The sequence below is a fragment of the Akanthomyces muscarius genome, chromosome 1 (assembly GCF_028009165.1).
Source record: "Akanthomyces muscarius strain Ve6 chromosome 1, whole genome shotgun sequence".
NCBI lineage: Eukaryota > Fungi > Ascomycota > Sordariomycetes > Hypocreales > Cordycipitaceae > Akanthomyces > Akanthomyces muscarius.
The window spans coordinates 3,976,316-3,995,533 of NC_079241.1; the positions used below are offsets into that span (position 1 = coordinate 3,976,316).

The following is a 19,218-nucleotide window of genomic DNA, read 5'->3' on the forward strand; positions in this document are numbered from 1 at the left end:
AATGCAGCAAAGAAACGAGAGAATGGCTGACTGCCATGGATAGGTCAAAGCAAGAGGCTCTGACGCGGCATTTCATACGACGACGCTGGGAGGCCATGGGAGTTTGGTATAACAGACGATGGAAACTGAAACCAAGTCCAGATACCATGTGGGAGTGGCCATGGCTTCCCTCGAGGCGAGATCCTCGTTCGGGCATTCTCAGACTTACTCGCCTTGCGCTCAGGGAGTGTGGTATCCTGAGATCGGGGCGCTATGGAGAGTTGATGCAAGACAAGGCTTCAAATCAAACGCCACAAAGCTTCTGGAATCATGTGGAAGCTGACGACTTCATCAGTTCTCGCCCGTGGTTTGCCTTTGAAATCGAGTGCATGGTGGAAGACACAAGAAGATGGAAACTACCGGCCGAGGCGAAGGAACTTTTACCGACAGAGGCAAGCGACTTTATACGCAGGCAGTGGACGGAAAAAGGAATATGGAACGATGAGTGGAGTTCTCAGGGGAGCCAACAGGAAGGAGTTTTTGTTGGTTGGAGGTGGAAGAAGGAAACAGCGGAGCCTCAGCAAGCCGACATGACGGAGCTGAATGGCAAGTACGAGATGGATTTCACGGAGTCGGAGTCGGAGGAGATGAGACGAGTAAAGACGCCGGACAAGAGAAGCGGAGCGACGGTTCCGAGGCGGAGTGCACGTATCGCGGCGCTTCAGGAGCGGAGGGCAGCGGAGGCTGCTCGAGCTGCGCAGGACAGTCTGCCTGTTCCGCAGGCGCCTCCTGCTCGGCGACGACGTGCGCCCCCGCGCCCAGCACCGACGCGGGTTCAGCCAGAGAGAGGAGGAAAAGGGAAGCGCCGTGCTAACGATACAGAAGACAACGATGCAGCCAAGAAGAGCAAGGGACGGGCGACGAAGCGCAGACGGCGCGGCTGAGAGATGGGGCTATCATCCGGGATGTATATGAATGCCGAGAAGGGGAATTATAATTATTAAACAGTGTTTTGGTCGGTTTCAGTTTGCTTGAAAATCTCGTTTGTTATTGTTGGGTTCGGGTTCAGTGAATGGAACAAAACAATGTTACTACGGAGTACACGTACAAGTGATCGTGATTACCCCAGTAGAAAGGGATCAACCGTGGCGTCATTGCAAAACGTGGCTTGGTGTGGCTGCTGGCGGTATAAGCGAGGAGGCATTGGGGGCGTTGATATTTCCGCGTATTCAATTTTTTTTTGACAGGTGCATTTTTTTCGGCAGATGCGCTGAGGTAACCAGGGAAAAAAATCTGACGAGTAGCTTTTGAGTGGTCGAGTGGTTCACATGGACAGCAGACTGACGCGGTGAAGAATGACACGATTTTGTTTAGCGGCCGCGGCAACTGGAGGATCCGGGGAGCGGTCGGGTGGAGCAGAGGACGGAGCCAGGACGGTTATGGTATCGATGAACGGGGGCTGCGGCAGTAGGTAGGGTTGAGATTGCGTGGGCGCTAGCGAGATTGATTAAATGCGAAATAATAAATGGAAACGAGGCTATGGGGAAGGAAGCAGGCAGCGAGGGAAATGAGTTGGTATGCTGAGGATCGAGTGAGATTGAGATTGATTTGGTTATTGCTATTTTGGGACGTTGAGAGGCGGAGAAGAAGCATGAGTTGCAGGTGGGTGATTGATTGATTGATTGATTGATTGCAGGGGACGAAACGCGGAATGACCAAGGCTGTACTGGTAAGGATACTCCGTGCTGGCCTGCTACATAGGTAGCAATGTAGGTTCTGAGAGAGTGCGCCACAGCAAGTGACGTCGTCTGTGGGTGGCAGCGCCAGTACCTACTGGTAGCCTCAGGTGACCCTGTGCTGTAACTGGGCTGTAAAGCCACCCATGCCACCCTCTGACCAGATGCCAGCGACTGTGCCACTGCGCACCAGCGGTACCAGTACTCAGAAATTTACCGAATGCTACTTACCCACAGGCCACAGGTGCCACAGGTCTTCTTCGGATCCGTGGCGCGCCGCCTCCCCTTTGGGTAGCCCGTCTCCAGTGGCCCGCAGCGGATCCCCCCATCGGCCGGCTCGAAACTCTTCCGGCTCGCGCGTCCAGCCAACCACTGCCAGTGTTTGAATGGGCTTGTCTGTCAATGTCCCATTCATCCTCGGAGCAGCACCACAAACTAGTTAGAGTCTCGCGACCAAACTTGCTAGGCTGGGCCCCCGGCCTGCCCATCTAATCAGAGACACGCACCATGTACGGTCGTTTCGTCGCTCATCGCGCGCCTCGCCTCCCTTTCGCGGGCATGCCACTCGCTACATGCTGGAACGCTAGTCAGACCTCGTGAGGGCGAAATTTTACGGCGAGGCCTGTGCTGGTCTCGCTCTGCCAGCTGCCGTCCGTCCCTCTCCCTCACAGGCCACTCGGAATTATAATAATATACACTCTCCCATCGCCTCCAAAACATGTTTCCTCCCCTTCGCCATACCCGCTGAGCTCCCTGTGCTGCCTTGTTCTGCTATCCCGCCGGCTCTCTCAAACGCCAACAGTGGCAGCCGCCCCTCGTCTCATCTCCATATGGACCGCGCCGCCCATTAGTACCACAAGGTTTCCCGCTTCCACCGTCATTGTCCACGCCAGCTTGTGCGTCCGAGCTGTTTCGGGACCACTCCGCATTCTCGCTTCCACGCTCGTCTCTGCGCTCTGCTGCTCTGTGTTCTCTCGTGCCATCGTTGCCGCATCCTTATCAGCAGCCATGAACACCGCCGCCGACTCTTCCCGCCTATCGGGCGTCTTTGCCACCATCGGCCTGCTCACAGCCGCCATTGCCCTTACGAGGGCCATTCAGTTCATGAGCATCTACCTGCTGCCCTCCCGTATAACCCGATATGCCCACAGCACCAACGGCCAGCCGCCGTGGGCCCTGGTCACCGGCGCCTCGGACGGCATCGGCCGTGGCTTTGCCGCTGAGCTCGCCAAGCAAGGGTTCAACGTCGTGCTGCATGGCCGTAACCACGACAAGCTCTCTTTCGTCATGTCGCAGCTGCAGGAGCGCCATCCCGACAGGTCTTTTCGCATTCTCATCGCCGACGCCAGTAAAGTAGCCTGCTTGAACTGCATCCGTCCTGTGCCCGGCCAGTCTCACACCCATGAGCCGGACGGTTCCGCACCTGCACCTCCCACCGACTTTGACGCATTGCGTACTGCCCTCGACGACCTCAACCTCACCGTCCTGGTAAATAACGCTGGCGGTGGCGCTGTCAACCCGACGTTCCTGTCGCTTGGCGAATCCTCGGAAGCTCGCATCACCGGCAATGTTAGCCTCAACGCCCTCTTTCCCTTGCATCTCACTCGCGCCCTGCTTCCCACGCTGCGCCGCAATTCTCCCTCGCTCGTCGTCAATGTCAGCTCACTGGCCGACAACGGTCTGCCTCTGCTCGTCTCCTATTGCGCCAGCAAGCGCTTCTTGTTGACCATGACGGAAGCTGTCGTTCGCGAGATGAAACTGCTCGGCAAGGGTGGCGATGTTGAGCTGTTGGGCGTCCGTGTCGGCAAGACCACCAACACGGCCTACTTCACCGAGAAGCCGTCCTTCTTCACCCCAGACTCGCAGACCATGGCTCGCGCAACCCTCGAAAAGGCGGGCTACGGCCACGGCATTGTTGTTGGATACTGGGGTCATGCTCTCCAGCACCTTCTCATCAAGGCGATGCCTCTCTGGGTCAAGGACAGAGCATTCATTGCTGCTGTTCAGATGGAGGCAGCCATTGATCGAAAAACTACTTAGGATCCTTTGGGCATTTTATCTTTCGGCGTTGGTGGGAGGCTTCCCTTTTGGATTGGGCACACTGAGGACTTTGCATTCATTATTCGTGTAATTTAGCGTTGTAGCATTTCATCTGATACCAAAAATGCATAGAGGAGCAATTATAATTCAACTCAACTTATTCCACTATTTAACACTATTTGACTTGCTAGCAATCTTTTATTCAAGAGTCTCTGGCACGTCTCCTCATCCAGTCAAGCTTCTTGCAGCAGTGGTGGGGCAGTCAAGCTTGAATAACGTGGGGCAGAGAGCGGCGGTATGACTCCCACCTCGCTGACGCTTCAAGAAAACATACCAGCCATTACTGACTCTGCAAGAGCATATAAAAGCGGCCAAGTCCACTTGCTTGGACTGCAGACCCTTCAGATACAGAAAAACGATTCGACAACTACGATTGACCGAAAGAACCGCACAGAGCCCCCCCCCCCCCCCCCCCACCCCACGACACAAAACGACATCATGGCCGGAGAAACAGAAGCAGAGTGGCGGCAGCAGCTCGAGGCAATGCACGCTGCCATTGCTGGTCTTAACCTACCAGGCTCTTTACCCGGGCCCATTGATTCGGACTTTGACGATGCCGATTTCGAGGGATATTCATCTGGCAACAGCGGCAGGGATGTTTGGGACTTCATTTCCGATGACGATGCAGACGACTACAGCAGCGACCTTGTTGAAGCAGACGCTGCACTCCCAGCTGCGGGCGGCTATGGTGCTGCTTGGCTTTCAAATAAATGTGCCGCCATTGCGTTCAAGAACAACCTCTCGGAAGACGTCTTTGAGGCGCAGATTCTTAGCGCCATCAGCGCCGGAAAGTCCGACGAGGAGCTGCAGATGGAGCTGACGGATCTCGTCGGATTCGACGATCTCGACTTTATCATCGAAATCCTTGCGCACAAAGACGAAATTAGTGCCTCAAGCGCGGCTGCTCTTTCGGCTGGTGGCCAAGCCACAGGCCGACTGCTATCCAAAGCCGAGCGTGACGAGCAACTCCGCCGCCAAGACTTTGAGCACAAAAACGCCGCGCTCGCGCCAAGCTTCTCGCGCGAGACGCAGTACCCGCACGTATACAAGTCTCATAGCGCCGGAAACACGCTTAGCTACGCCGGAAAGAAGTACGGCCTACCGGAAGGTAGCGAAAGAAAACAGTTTGACAAATATGAAGAGTACTCTATCCCCGCCGGCGCTAAGGGAAAGCTCGGCCCTGGCCAGAAGCTCGTCAAGATTGAAGAATTGGACGGTCTTTGTCGCAATACGTTCAAGGGCTACAAGGCACTCAATCGCATGCAGAGCCTCGTATATCCCGTTGCATACAAGACGAGCGAAAACATGCTCATCTGTGCCCCCACTGGTGCGGGTAAAACTGATGCTGCAATGCTAACCATCCTTCATACCATTGGCCAGCATGTTTTCCCCAACCCAATGGAGGACGTCGCTGCCACGGAATTCGCCGCCAACTTGGAGGACTTTAAGATTGTGTATGTTGCGCCCATGAAAGCTCTCGCAGCAGAAGTCACTGAGAAGCTCGGCAAGCGTCTTGCATGGCTCGGCATCAAATGCCGAGAATACACTGGAGACATGCAGCTCACAAAGTCCGAAATCATTCAAACGCAAATCATTGTCACCACGCCAGAGAAGTGGGATGTCGTCACCAGAAAGGGCACCGGAGACACTGAACTTGTTCAAAAGGTGCGTCTACTGATTATCGACGAGGTTCACATGCTTCATGATGAGCGTGGCGCTGTTTTGGAATCGCTCGTCGCCCGTACCGAGCGCCAAGTCGAGAGCACTCAATCTCTCATCCGCATTGTTGGACTTAGTGCCACTTTGCCCAACTATATCGATGTCGCAGACTTTCTCAAGGTTAACAAATATGCTGGCCTCTTTTACTTTGACGCCTCTTTCAGACCTGTTCCTCTCGAGCAGCATTTCATTGGCGTCAAAGGAAAGGCAGGCACCAGGCAATCGAAAGACAACCTGGATATTGTCGCTTTTGACAAGACCAAAGAGATGCTGGAAGTGGATCACCAAGTCATGGTATTTGTACACTCCCGTCGAGACACCATGGTGACGGCACGCATGCTGCATCAAAAAGCAGTCGAGACCTTTTGCGTCGACCTGTTTGACCCAACCAATCATCCCAGATATGAGCAGGCAGTGCGAGACATGAAGTCTTCCCGATCCAAAGACATTCGTGAACTTCTATCCAAGGGCATCGGTGTGCATCACGCTGGTATGGCGCGAGCCGACCGAAACTTGATGGAAAGGCTCTTCGCCGAAGGTGTACTTAGAGTGCTCTGCTGTACGGCAACCCTCGCGTGGGGTGTCAACTTGCCGGCCGCCGCCGTTGTCATCAAGGGTACCCAAGTCTACAGCGCCCAGGACGGTAAATTCGTCGACCTCGGCATCCTTGATGTACTGCAGATCTTTGGTCGTGCTGGTCGTCCTCAATTTGAAGACACTGGTATTGGCATGATTTGCACTACTCAGGACAAATTGCAACACTATCTCACAGCCGTAACCGAGCAACAGCCAATCGAGTCCAAGTTTTCGACAAAGCTGGTCGACAATCTCAACGCGGAAATTGCTCTTGGTACAGTCACGTCAATTCCAGATGCCGTTCAATGGATCGGCTATTCCTACCTGTTTGTGCGCATGCAGCGGAGCCCCATCACATATGGCATCGAATGGGCTGAGATTCGAGATGACCCAACCCTTGTTCAGAGACGTCGCCAACTGGCTATCCAGGCTGCGCGCACGCTGCAACAATGCCAGATGATCATATTCAACGAGACAACCGAGGAGTTACGAAGCAAAGACATTGGCAGAATTGCCAGTCAGTACTATATTTTGCATGGAAGTATCCAGGTCTTCAACGCCATGATGCGAGACCAGGCCACCGAAGCAGACGTTCTCAAGATGATCAGTATGAGTGGAGAGTTTGACAATGTGCAATCCCGAGACTCTGAAGCCAAGGAGCTCACCAATCTCAAGAACGAGGTCATCCCTTGCGATGTCGACGGTGGCATTGATACGCCCCAGGCCAAGACCAATATTCTTCTCCAGTCTTACATTTCGCGCTCGCAGCCTGAAGATTTTGCTTTGTCAAACGACATGAACTACGTGGCTCAGCAATCTGGCCGAATTTGCAGGGCGCTTTTCATGCTTGCATTGAATCGCCGCTGGGGCCATCAGTGTCTGGTGCTGTTGAGTCTCTCAAAGTCTATTGAGAAGCGCATTTGGCCCTTCCAGCACCCCTTGCATCAGTTCGACTTGGCCAAACCCATCCTGAATCAGCTTGACTCGAAGGAGCATCTGACGATTGAGGCCATGAAGGAAATGGAACCAGCTGAGATTGGAGCCCTTGTTCATAATCACGGTGCCGGCAAGACGATTGCCAAAATCCTCAACAACTTCCCTACAGTTCATGTTGAGGCAGAAATTGCGCCGCTCAACAGAGATGTCCTTCGAATCAAGCTGTATGTCATTCCCGACTTTCAGTGGAAAGATCATGTCCACGGCACTTCGGAATCTTTCTATATCTGGGTCGAAAACTCAGAAACGTCTGAAATATACCACCATGAATACTTTATCCTCAACCGAAGGAAGCTACACGACGATCATGAGCTCAACTTTACGATTCCCTTGTCGGACCCCTTGCCTACGCAAATCTACGTCAGGGCTGTTTCTGATAGATGGCTCGGAGCCGAAACTGTTACACCGGTATCGTTCCAGCATCTTATTCGACCGGATACAGAAAGCGTTTATACCGATCTGCTGGATCTACAGCCTCTACCGCTTACGGCTTTGAAGAATCCTCCCTTGGAGGAGCTCTACGCAAAGCGCTTCCAATTCTTTAACCCAATGCAAACACAGATTTTCCACACCCTTTATCACACACCAGCCAATGTGCTGCTAGGCTCACCGACTGGTTCCGGAAAGACTGTCGCCGCAGAGCTAGCGATGTGGTGGGCATTCCGTGAGCGCCCTGGCTCCAAGGTTGTCTACATTGCACCGATGAAGGCGCTCGTTCGAGAACGTGTCAAGGACTGGGGCTCTCGACTTGCTGGACCTCTTGGGCTGAAGCTGGTCGAGCTGACCGGTGACAATACGCCAGATACTCGCACCATCAAGGATGCTGACATCATCATCACCACCCCTGAGAAATGGGATGGTATCTCTCGTTCTTGGCAGACGAGAGGCTATGTCAGGCAGGTTAGCCTAGTCATTATTGATGAGATTCATCTGCTTGCAGGCGATCGTGGTCCTATTTTAGAGATTATCGTTTCGCGTATGAACTATATTGCAGAAATGACCAAGAGCGCAGTCCGCCTCCTCGGCATGTCTACTGCCTGTGCCAACGCCAGCGACCTGGCCAACTGGCTAGGTGTCAAGGAGGGCCTGTTCAACTTCAGACACTCTGTGCGTCCTGTTCCCTTGGAGCTGTACATTGATGGATTCCCAGAGGTCCGCGGATTCTGCCCTCTGATGCAGTCGATGAACCGACCGACATTCCTCGCCATCAAGAATCACAGCCCTGAAAAGCCCGTCATTGTCTTCGTCGCTTCGCGTCGACAAACTCGACTCACGGCCAAGGATCTCATCAACTTTTGTGGTATGGAGGAGGATCCCCGCCGCTTCCTGCGCATGGATGAAGAAGACCTGCAACTCAATCTTTCTCGTGTCAAGGATGATGCCCTGAAGGAGGCTATAAATTTCGGCATTGGCCTGCATCATGCAGGTCTTGTCGAATCTGATCGTCAGCTGTCAGAGGAGCTATTCCTCAACAACAAGATCCAGATCCTTGTTGCTACTAGCACTCTTGCCTGGGGTGTCAACCTGCCTGCGCATCTTGTCGTCGTGAAGGGCACGCAGTTTTACGATGCAAAGATTGAGGGCTACAGGGACATGGATCTCACCGATGTCCTGCAGATGCTTGGCCGCGCAGGCCGTCCCCAATTCGACAATTCAGGTGTCGCCCGCATCTTTACGCAAGATGCCAAGAAGGACTTTTACAAGCATTTCTTGCACACAGGCTTCCCTGTCGAGTCATCCTTGCACACCGTCCTCGATAATCATTTGTGCGCCGAAGTCTCTGCAGAGACCATCTTGACCAAGCAGGATGCGTTGGACTATCTGACCTGGACATTCTTCTTCCGACGTCTGCACAAAAATCCATCGTACTACGGCTTGGAGATCTCGGCTGAAGAGCACAGCACCATTGCAGCGCAGCAAGTTGCCAACGAGTACATGGTGGAGATGGTCAACAATTCGCTCGAGGAGCTGGCCCAGTCCAAGTGTGTTGAAGTGTTCCCGAATGGAGACGTCGACTCTACGCCGCTGGGCAAGATTATGAGTTACTACTACCTCTCTCACAAGACAATTCGCCATCTGAGCCGTCATGCTAAGGCGAGTGCTACCTTTTTGGACGCGCTCTCTTGGATGTCGCGGGCCACCGAATACGACGAGCTTCCCGTGCGCCACAACGAAGACTTGGTCAACGAAACGCTCTCTGACAATCTGCCCTTCCCGGGTCACTCGTTCGGCCTGCCCATGTGGGATCCGCACGTGAAGGCATTCCTTTTGCTCCAAGCGCACATGTCACGAATCGACTTGCCCATTACTGATTACGTAGGTGATCAGACCAGTGTGCTCGACCAGGCTATTCGTATCATCCAAGCCTCCATCGATGTGCTCACGGAGTTGGGGCACTTGTCGAGTTGCCTACAAATGATGAGCCTGCTTCAGTCCATCAAGTGCGCCCGCTGGCCTACCGACCCGCCGGTGTGCATCCTTCCAGGCCTGGAGCCCGAGTCGATCAAGAAGGAATCACTGCCGCTCAAGGAGCTGAGCACGTATAGCCCGCAACAGGTGTCGCAGCTTGCCAAGCGCCTCCGAGTGCCCCCTCATATTCATGGTCGCTTTGCCCGAGCCGCTTCCATCCTTCCTAACGTGGCCGTGTCCATTGAAGACAAGACGGCGCTGTCCGTGACGGTGAGCCTGAAGCGTCTGAATGCACTGGTGGAGCGCGAAGCGCGCATCTATGCCCCGAAGCTGCCGAAGCCGCAATCGGAAGGCTGGTTCATCATTGTGGCCGACGCTGCGAGGGACGAGGTCATTGCCGTCAAGCGTGTTGGATGGTCGGCGCCGGCCTCACGCTCGGGCGGCCCGCGCAAGGTCGAGGCCAAAACGAAGCCGTCGTCGCGCAGCACGATTAAGCTGCCGCAGGCGGAGGGGGCACGGAAGCTGGATGTAATTGTGGTCAGCGATGCCTACATTGGAGTGGAGTATCGTATAGAAGGAGTCGAAATTCCGGCTGCGCCAGCTGTTGACGACGATGTCGGCTCAAAGAAGAAGGCGGCCGGTGCTGGACGCGCGTAGGGCGGAGGCTGAGTCTATGTAGGAGTGCGACTGACTAGCATAACCACTACCCGAACTCCATCTCTCGGCACTAATAAACCATAATCATGACGCACAAGAAAGGCGCATGGACAGTGTCCGAGGCGTTTTCGAAACAAAAGTTCCAGCCCTGCTGGGCCGTGATATCCACGGTCAGGCTGTGAAATGCGGTATCGGGAGAGCGGGCGATACGGCTCCGTGGCTTCCACGAGTCGGGGGTGAGGACGAAAATGTCGCCAAAAGGGGACCCTGCATCCGTTCGGCACTACCATGCCGGAGGCGTGACTTTTAGCGTACAAAACGGCTCAATGGCGCCGAGGTGAAACTAGTACGATCTGGCGCTGGCCGACAAAGAAAACCGTCACCATCGGCTAACTAAATGCCAACAAAGAGGCGCAGTCTGTCTGGGTATAGGCAAGTGAGGATTACAAAGGCTTGCTCTCCGCTCCAACATGTGCTCAGTTGCCTCTCCGAGACGTTTCAGAGCCCGCGGCGATCTTGCTTTTTGTTCCCTTATTTGTCGAGGGACTGCGGCACTGGTAAGCTGACGACGCACACAGTCAGTAGGCCGATATGCCGATATGCCGTACCAGTCAGTACTGGTAGTTGGGCAACGGGCGAGCAGAAGGACCCTTACCTCAGTAGCTAACAAATGGCGCAATCCAGCCCTACCTTGCCTATTCTGAAGGGCAAGCAAACATTCGGCCCCAGCCTGCCCCAGTTCCAGACACAGAACTCCAACGCCACAGCCCTCAATATGGAGACGGGCCCTGGCTATTGAAAATCGGACGGTGCGCAGGGCGGTGCTTTTTGAGGTCTAGATCTGCGCCTTGCGTGGGCGCACTGTACGTCGACGGCACGCAAGCCGGCCAACCAGAAACGATGGCGTTTACCCGTGCAGTGCCCCAGAGTCGACAAGTCCAGACTCATAGACAGGCTGCATGGCTCCAAGTTACATGCGGTGGATGGATTAATTGATGTGCAGATTCCCCTCTTTCTCACGACAAGTGCCTCATTTTATTATATTTTCCTCTCTTCATGTTTTGCTTGTGAATGAGGCAGATTGAGCTGCACGACTGTAAAACGACTTCACTTGCAGCGGGCAGCTTAGACGCACAACTAGTTATGCTCCTGTTAGTCGCTGCGCTGGTCAGCGTCGCGGCCGTTGCAGCGCCGACGGCCAAGCCGCCATTGCAATTCACCGCCAACGGCACATTTCACATTTCGGTTTTCAACGACATTCATTTCGGTGAAAGTGAGTTGTCTCGTCAAATAAGCCCCGGCCTTCAACGCCGTTGCGCAGAAATTCGAAGCAAGCGACTGACACACTCCATCAGACGCTTCCGGCCAGGGCCCATTATGGGACATGAAGACGTCCACAATCATGGCCTCCGTCATGGACGCTGAAAAACCACAGCTCGTCGTCCTCAACGGCGACCTAATCTCCGGCGACCAGTATCAGGGCGCAGACATTCTCGACCACATTGACCGCATCGTCAAGCCCATTGTCGCGCGCCGGCTGCCCTGGGCCTCGACGTACGGCAACCACGACTCCAACTACAACCTCTCGCGCGACCAGATGCTCAAGCGCGAAAAGACGTACAACGGTTCCTACACCGAGCGCATGGTCGAGGGCAAGGACGCCGGCGTGACCAACTACTACCTGCCCGTCTACGCCGACGGCTGCAACGCCTCTTCTCAGTCTGGGTGTGTGCCGGAGCTTTTGCTATGGTTCTTTGACAGCCGCGGCGGCGCATACTACCGCACGCACGATCGCCAGCCCGACTGGGTGGACACGAGCGTGGTGGACTGGTTCACGAAGACGAGCGCGCAGCTCGCCGCGCAGCACGGTCGGGTTGTGCCGTCGATTGCGTTTGTGCACATTCCCATCCACGCCGCCGCCGTGCTGGAGAAGCAGGGGCCCGGCGGGCGCGTCGACCCCCGGCGGCACCCGGGCGTCGACGACGACAAGATCAACGGGCAGAGCAGCCACGACTGGCTCATGAAGAACGGCACCGCGTCCGCGTCCACACAGCAGCAGGAGGGGCAGAGGATGGGCTACGGCGGGCACGACGTGCCGTTTATGAAGGCGCTCGCGGCCGCCAGGGGCCTCGTCGGGCTCTTTTACGGCCACGACCACGGCAACACGTGGTGCTACCGCTGGACGGGCAAGCACGCCGGGCTCGACGACGTGGACGTGGAGCAGGGCACGGGACTGCATCTGTGCTACGGCCAGCACACGGGCTACGGCGGCTACGGAAACTGGATCCGCGGCGGGCGGCAGATTGTGGTGACGCGCGACAAGCTGAGAAACGGCACGCTGGACACGCATACGCGGCTCGAGACGGGCGATGTGGTGGGCGCGGTGACGCTGAATGCCACGTTTAATGACGACGTGTACGAAGAGGTGCCGGATACGAGGACGTCGATGGTTGGGCCGCCGGGGAAGGGCAAGGGGAAGGGGGAGGGGAAGAGCTCGAGGAGTGAGGCGGGCGGTGTGCGGCCGGCGTTGGGGGTGGCATTGGCGGCACTCGTTCCAGTGTTTCTATGTCTATCTTTGTATTGACAAAAGTCGGGAGATGATTGGAGTGATGGCATGTGAGGCGTGTCTTACAAGGTGGTGTGGTAAGGGGTCGTTTATTCATTGTGGCGTTTGTTTGCATTTACAGTCGATATACCCACTCACGCAACGATGAAAATTACGATGATCAAGTTTTAGAGTATAGATTTTCATTTACGCAGATTATATTGTCATTTCGCAACCTGCATTACACTTCGTGTCGGCTGAACAGACAGCTTGTTCAGCGCGGGGCTGGACCAACTCTATATGGCATCACGTTCTCAGGCCAAAGGCATGAGTCGTCATAACACGGAAGTCGTATATATTGTGCTTCAAATGCTAAGTCGACATGTATTGAATCCCGTAGAAGCCCCCCCCCACCCCATGCGCCATGCCATGAAATACGCCTCTTCCAATCCAAGCATGTGTAAAGTTCGCTCTCCCGCTCGGGTAACTAATGCAAACAAACAAACAAATATCAACAAAGATGGGATATTTCAAAAGAGAAAAAGAAAATTGAATCAATAAGAAAGGCCAATGAGACTCAAACGCATAAAATGATTACCTCCGCAATCAAATGCAAAATAGTATAATCCAAACATGCCAATACTAGCTAGGACCAATATGAGAAACATGTACAAACATCTCAAAATGTCAATGAAGAGCCCCTTCAAGTGGCCTCTTCGGGTATCTCTGTGTGTAAAATCTCGGGGCTGAGCCCGCCTTTGGTTTCGTCGCGATATGCTAGATGTGTATACCGCTTATGCGAGACTGCAACAAGAGCTCTGTGCCCCTAGGTTGCCGACTTCAGCAGCAACAGCAGCGTCGTTCCATTAGCAACACCTCGACTTTGGCTTGGGCGCCTCGTCGCGGCGATCCGTGTCCGCGCTCGCCGGGCGGTCCACCGTGATGGCCGGCGAAAAGGCCGGCGAGAATAGCCAGCTGCGGCGGTCGCGCCCGACGCGGAAGCTGCCCTTGTGGTGGCGGCCGTCAAAGTAGCCGCCGTCCATGCCGTCGACGTAGCCGGGGGTGCCGGGGGTGGCGGTGGCGAGCAGCAGGGCCTGCTGCATCTTGCGGTTCTGCTCGACGAGCTTGCGCGCGACGACGCGAAAGACCTCCTCGACGCCCTCGCCGTTCTCGGCGCTGATCTCGTGGCACGCGTCCCAGCCCACCTCCTGGCCCCAGAAGCCGGAGCTGCGCTTGGAGCTGGGGCTGCGCGCCTCGCCGCCGGCCGAGGACAGGCTCGTGTAGTGGTTGTGGTGACCTCCTCCCCCTACCCCATTGGGCGGCATCATGGCCGTGGGCGGCGGGGTGCCGCCCTCGCAAGGGGCCAGGTTCTCGGCGACGTAGGCGATGCAGCGCTCAAAGGGCACCTGGCGCGCCGAGGGGTCGCGGGCGACGATGTCGGCCTTTGTGCCGACGACGTGCAGCACGACGTCGTGGGGGAGGTTCTGGCGGAGCTCCGTCAGCCACACGCCCATGTCGGCAAAGGACTGGGCGTCGGTGATGTCGTAGCAGAGGATGCAGGCGTTGGCGCCGCGATAGTACAATCGGGAGATGGATCTAAATCGTTCTTGGCCGGCTGTGGAAGGGCGGGCACTGGTCAGCATGAATATACCATGTTTGAGTTGGGGTTGCGCTGGCTAACCTGTGTCCCATATTTGGAGCCGGACGACGGTGTCGGTATCAGTGTCAACGACGCGCTTGGTGAGGAAGCTCGCGCCGACGGTGGACGTGATTTGGGCAGGGTTAAAGGTGCCTTTGCAGTAGCGCATGACGAGCGAGGTCTTGCCGACGCCCTGGGCGCCGAGGACGACAATCTTGGCCTCGAGAGAAGACATGGCTTTTTTTCTTCTTCTTTTTTTGCTTTGTTGTTTAAGCAATGGGCGGGATTGGTCACTCTCGTTCGGCTACGAAGGTGGAAGAGGCGCAAACAAGGGGAAAATGCTTTTTACAGCACAGAGCGAGATTCAAGACAAGCCGTCATGATGACACCGACAAGGCAAGCAGTTCTTTTTTTTTTTTTTTCGTAAATGCAGAAATCGGAGTTGGTGAAGGCGAGATTGGAGGCGGGGGAGCGAGGGTGTTGCGCGTGGCTGTCGAGTTCGCCGTATTGCGCCCGCCGTGTATATGTGCGCTTCGTTCGAGGTGGAAAGCGCGGAAAATCGATAATGTAAAAGTCGCCAATGTGATTTGAAGATTGTCCGCGTGGTACCAGCGGCCGTTTTAGCCCGTTGGTTGAGGCAATTGCAACGAGAAGGACGGTCGGTATTGTTTACTTTGGCAAACGCCTCTTCTTCCTCACAATCAGGACGGTAATTTGAGCAAGTGGGGCGTGGCAGAGACCGCTGTAAGACGTGTGCGTGCTGTCAGCTCGCTCAGTGCCGGGACCTTTTGTGTGACTCTATTGTTTGTAGTAATGTCGGGGTCAGTTTGGATAAAGAAACAACACACCTATTAGTTATACATTCCTGCAACAGGAGAGCCCGCCAGCACCGTACCGAACCAGCGAGGGCCAGCTGTGCACAAGTGCCGTCAGCGGCTCACGAGAGCTTCACGTGGGCACTGGCATGTGGCCAAGAGTGCGGGGGAGGCTCTGCCGTAGGCACAGGCAACGCAACGGGGCCAAGCCAAGCCAGACCGCTCGCTGTTGGACGCTGCGACACGGTGAGGAGAGGCCAGACGGCGCTGCTCCGGTGCTGCTACCTGCTTTACTGGTACGGACGGTGCTTGGGTGCCTCCAAGACTCTCTCTCTCTCCAGGCTGCTAACTAGACCCGCCGACCGACGTCATTGTGCGCCGAGCATCGCGCAGGAATGAGACCCTGCGTCGCGCCCATCTACTGATACATGCCTAGGTAGTTATCCATCTGGACACTCCAACACACCCGTCGTCGCCGTGTCGGTGTGGTGATGACCAATTACTGGTACGAATAGGCCCTTGGCGGTGGAAGAGGCAAACAGAAATGTGCGATCCGGTCATGGCGCGGCCAGTCGAGTGCTGAAAGCCGCCTTCGACATCTGTTGCACGCTGTGCCGCCACACTCAGCTACTTATCAGCAGCACTGTGCAACCTGATTGTTGTCCCCGGACGGCACGTGTTGCTGCATGCTCTATACTTCGATTTTTCTTCTGGTGCACCCACACGCCATCCTACTAGTAGATCAGCGCAGGAGCCACTAGCTAGTAAGCAATCTCATCATGCGTCCATATCGTGCCGATTAATATCTATCTAGCTGTCCTACCAAAAAACAACCAACGACGTCGTTAGATTAACCATCTATATGACGCACTAAACTTGATACCACTATCCCTACAACACACGGTTATACCCGTGCGAGACTATGATACTCATTCCCATATGCCTACCAGTAGTCGCTTTAGCCTGTCGCTCTCACAGCTTGAATCTTGATACACAGACAATGTATCTGAAATTCAATGCTAAACTAATATATCAAAGTGACCTTTCAGAGAGCGCCCGCAAACCTCGCCATATGCCGTCATCGCTTCTGCTGCTATTTTACATCTCACTCTAGCCCCGTGAGCATCAGAGACACGGCCGGCCCAATGTGCTTGTATCGGCAATGTTCTGGTCTCAGCCTCGCGTCTGGTCTTGCTATCATCGCGCTGAACCGATGCTACCTTGGTTATTCAAATTCTTGATAAATTGTCTTTTATGGATACCCTCGGGACAGCACATCGTCTTCCTTCGGGGGCTCGCAAAGTTTTAGTTCCCCGAACGCAACTTATCGAAACGGGCACAGCCCATAAAATAACACCACCTATAACGGCACATGCTTTTCACATAAACTCCGGTCGCATATGTAGGCGGGTCATTCGGCTGCTGCGATCGATTCCCTTTTGCACTTTCTTCTTCTTTGATAGTTCAATCTTGACATTCTCTTCATTCGCGCTGGACGCTGTTTAGAGCCTGATTCCATTTTCATATTGAAAGCAATCGAAACCCCGGCGCAATGCAGTCAACTACCTTGCGGCTCTCGGCCGCCGTCCTCCTAGTCGTCACATTCATTAGCTTCATCTTAGCGGCCATCACGCTCTTTGCTGGTCACGATGCCGGCACTCTCGAAAACTACGCTGTGATCAAGGTATGCCACTTCTACCACATACGCCATCTACTTGTAGCGCAGCGCTAATTACGACACGATATCTAGGTCAACACATCCATGGCCCCAAAGGCCGTGATCGAGCTCGGCATCAATCAATTAACCGGAGGCGCCATCAGTCGTTCGACGGAGCACAAAGCGCCTCGGAGCAGCAACTGGCTCGACAATCTTTCATCAGAGTTGAGGGACTTTTTTGACGACATTGAAAAGAACATTACGAGCGCAATCACCCATGGAGTTGAGAATTTTGTCGACGAGGCCGCCGCCGAAGCCAAGAGCCGTTTCAACGTTTCCGACTGGTACTCGCTGCATGTCCTGAGCACCTGCCAAGGCAACTACACGCCGAATGCAACCGTGAGCAAGCCAGGTCGTCACACAACGAGCTGCAACGGCGACGTGAGGCGTAAGTTCTCCCGCACCCTCAGGGTACGGCCACGGAAACTGCTAATGCAATCATGTTTAAGATCGTTTCAACATTGCCGAGATACTGGACCAGCAATTTCAGATTGGTACCCGAAATGTGAGCCTCGGCGACCTTGACTGGACAGACTCCATACGAAACGAGATCAATGGCATCAACGACTCGTTGTATGCGCTCGTCATTCTCCTGTCCATTGCCTTTGGCCTGCTGGGCGTCGCACTCTTTTCGACCGCCGCAACCATTGTCTGGCCAGCGAGGAAGAGCCTGGTGCTCGCGACGCTCCTTGCGACTACGCTGGCCGGCTCCATTATCCTCGGCGCAAGCATCGCCGTGACAGTGCAGGGCTCAAAGTCGACGCGTGAGCTCAACAGGAGGACCGACAGGATTGGAATCAAGACCTCGCGCGGCGGACCGTTTCTGGCCATCATCTGGACGTTGATGGCCCTCACGACAATAGTGACAGTTGGCTGGCAGGTCCTGTACGTGCTGGTTCGACGGGACGCTCGACGCGCTGAGATTTTCAAGTACTCTGCCAAGAACGAGGGGCCACAACAACAGGAGAAATAGAGCTACAATGGGGAAACCTTGCGTGCCGAGATAGATTATATGATAGCGTTTCGTACTCAATCGCAAAGATGTGGTCTGGAGTGTTTGAGAGACATGCAGATCTAAACAAGGGCTACTAGGCCGGTGCACCTCGGCGTGCATGAGATGGCGCTTCACGTGGACGACCAACCCACTAGATTGCATCATAGCTCAAACGCGACTGTGAAATGATAAGACAGCTACATAATTTCTCGTGCCGTATCTTGCATTACTCCGAGTGTCTTGTCCTACGAGAAGAAGAAAAATTCGCTTTGTGGCATATTCCTTTGGTAATCTGTCGACAGCGAGCTGTGCCCGCCCAGCGACGCGGAAAACCGTCCCTACCTAACATCTAGAACAGATCGATTCAGCCACCATTTTCAGGGTTCCAGCGTGCGCGGGGACAGCACGCGTCCAGCCACCCCGAGTGACAGGCCCGTCCAGCTTGCCAGAAGCAAGCGAGAGATTACACCAGCAGGCTCTCTCATCAGGCAAAACTCCAAAAGAAAAACTAACGTCGCCATGCCGTCGCGAGATCTGGAGCACGTGCACAGCGAGTCGTCTTCGCTGCTGCATCGCGGCCAGGAACGGGCGCAGCGCTTCTTCCACGGCTTCGTCGACTTTGCCTTTCAGGGCAACATTTTAGAGATTGCCTTTGGTTTAATGTGAGTCAAAAGGCACTGGGACGCCAAAAAGCACTTTGAGGGACCTCATATGCGCAAAGGCGGCGTCTTGCATGTTCTTGCTGACCACTCTCTCGCTCTGGATAGCGTCGCGGCTGCCTTTACAGACCTCATAAAATCGTTTGTCAGCGGCATTCTGATGCCACCCATATCCATCATCTTGCCGCTCAACAAAAACATTGAAGAAAAGTTTGCCGTGCTGCGCGCGGGCGACAGGTCGAACTCGACGACGACGCAGTACAGCACCGTGCAGCAAGCGCTCGACGACGGCGCCGTTGTCATGGCGTATGGGTGCGTGCCAAGATGCCCTCCCAGGCTTCCGTTCTCCATATTGACCTGACTGTTGCATAGCTCGTTCATCTACCAACTCGTTTCATTTACCATGGTCGGGCTGTGTCTGTACGGCGTGGCTCACATATACACTTTGGTCTCGCACGACCCCATCATCAAGTTTACAATCAAGTGCCGATACTGCCGGAAACGAATCAACGAAAAGGTATGCAATGTTGTCGTCCCCATGCGCAAGTCCGTTGCTAATGATCAGGCTCTCCGCTGTGTCAATTGCAGCAGCTGGCAGGACGGGCGAGAGGATACAAGTTCGTAAGCATGTAGTGATGCAAGCGTTCAGATTCTTGGTATGAACATTATTACTATCA

General features: G+C 54.8%; 7 protein-coding genes across 8 annotated transcripts; 5 read left to right on the forward strand and 2 right to left on the reverse strand.

Annotated features, from left to right (window-relative positions):
* Positions 1-849: 849 nt before the first annotated feature.
* Positions 850-1,134, reverse strand: LMH87_006341 (uncharacterized protein; the record flags this gene model as incomplete). Its single annotated transcript, XM_056204214.1, has 2 exons — positions 850-1,009; positions 1,088-1,134. The coding sequence occupies 2 exons, from the start codon at positions 1,132-1,134 to the stop codon at positions 850-852; spliced, it is 207 nt and encodes a 68-aa protein (XP_056059593.1).
* A 1,589-nt stretch (positions 1,135-2,723) lies between these two features.
* On the forward strand, positions 2,724-3,755 carry LMH87_006342 (uncharacterized protein; the record flags this gene model as incomplete). Its single annotated transcript, XM_056204216.1, has 1 exon — positions 2,724-3,755. The coding sequence occupies one exon, from the start codon at positions 2,724-2,726 to the stop codon at positions 3,753-3,755; it is 1,032 nt and encodes a 343-aa protein (XP_056059594.1).
* A 498-nt stretch (positions 3,756-4,253) lies between these two features.
* Positions 4,254-10,172, forward strand: LMH87_006343 (uncharacterized protein; the record flags this gene model as incomplete). 2 transcript variants are annotated; one of them, XM_056204217.1, is made up of 1 exon in its annotated part: positions 4,254-10,172. In XM_056204217.1, the coding sequence occupies one exon, from the start codon at positions 4,254-4,256 to the stop codon at positions 10,170-10,172; it is 5,919 nt and encodes a 1,972-aa protein (XP_056059595.1). The 2 variants fall into 2 exon arrangements, with proteins under 2 accessions (XP_056059595.1, XP_056059596.1); XM_056204218.1 differs by having other exon boundaries at positions 8,700-10,172.
* A 106-nt stretch (positions 10,173-10,278) lies between these two features.
* Positions 10,279-10,971, forward strand: LMH87_006344 (uncharacterized protein; the record flags this gene model as incomplete). Its single annotated transcript, XM_056204219.1, has 5 exons — positions 10,279-10,408; positions 10,483-10,518; positions 10,582-10,598; positions 10,653-10,729; positions 10,857-10,971. 5 exons carry the CDS (start codon positions 10,279-10,281, stop codon positions 10,969-10,971), a joined length of 375 nt encoding a protein of 124 aa, XP_056059597.1.
* A 272-nt stretch (positions 10,972-11,243) lies between these two features.
* On the forward strand, positions 11,244-12,756 carry LMH87_006345 (uncharacterized protein; the record flags this gene model as incomplete). Its single annotated transcript, XM_056204220.1, has 3 exons — positions 11,244-11,268; positions 11,329-11,445; positions 11,528-12,756. 3 exons carry the CDS (start codon positions 11,244-11,246, stop codon positions 12,754-12,756), a joined length of 1,371 nt encoding a protein of 456 aa, XP_056059598.1.
* Positions 12,757-13,583: 827 nt separating this feature from the next.
* LMH87_006346 (uncharacterized protein) lies at positions 13,584-14,591 on the reverse strand (the record flags this gene model as incomplete). The annotated part of the gene is made up of 2 exons (XM_056204221.1): positions 13,584-14,332; positions 14,399-14,591. 2 exons carry the CDS (start codon positions 14,589-14,591, stop codon positions 13,584-13,586), a joined length of 942 nt encoding a protein of 313 aa, XP_056059599.1.
* Positions 14,592-16,723: 2,132 nt separating this feature from the next.
* Positions 16,724-19,166, forward strand: LMH87_006347 (uncharacterized protein; the record flags this gene model as incomplete). The annotated part of the gene is made up of 8 exons (XM_056204222.1): positions 16,724-16,855; positions 16,922-17,276; positions 17,338-17,773; positions 18,141-18,169; positions 18,241-18,544; positions 18,650-18,853; positions 18,914-19,058; positions 19,107-19,166. 8 exons carry the CDS (start codon positions 16,724-16,726, stop codon positions 19,164-19,166), a joined length of 1,665 nt encoding a protein of 554 aa, XP_056059600.1.
* Positions 19,167-19,218: the final 52 nt, after the last annotated feature.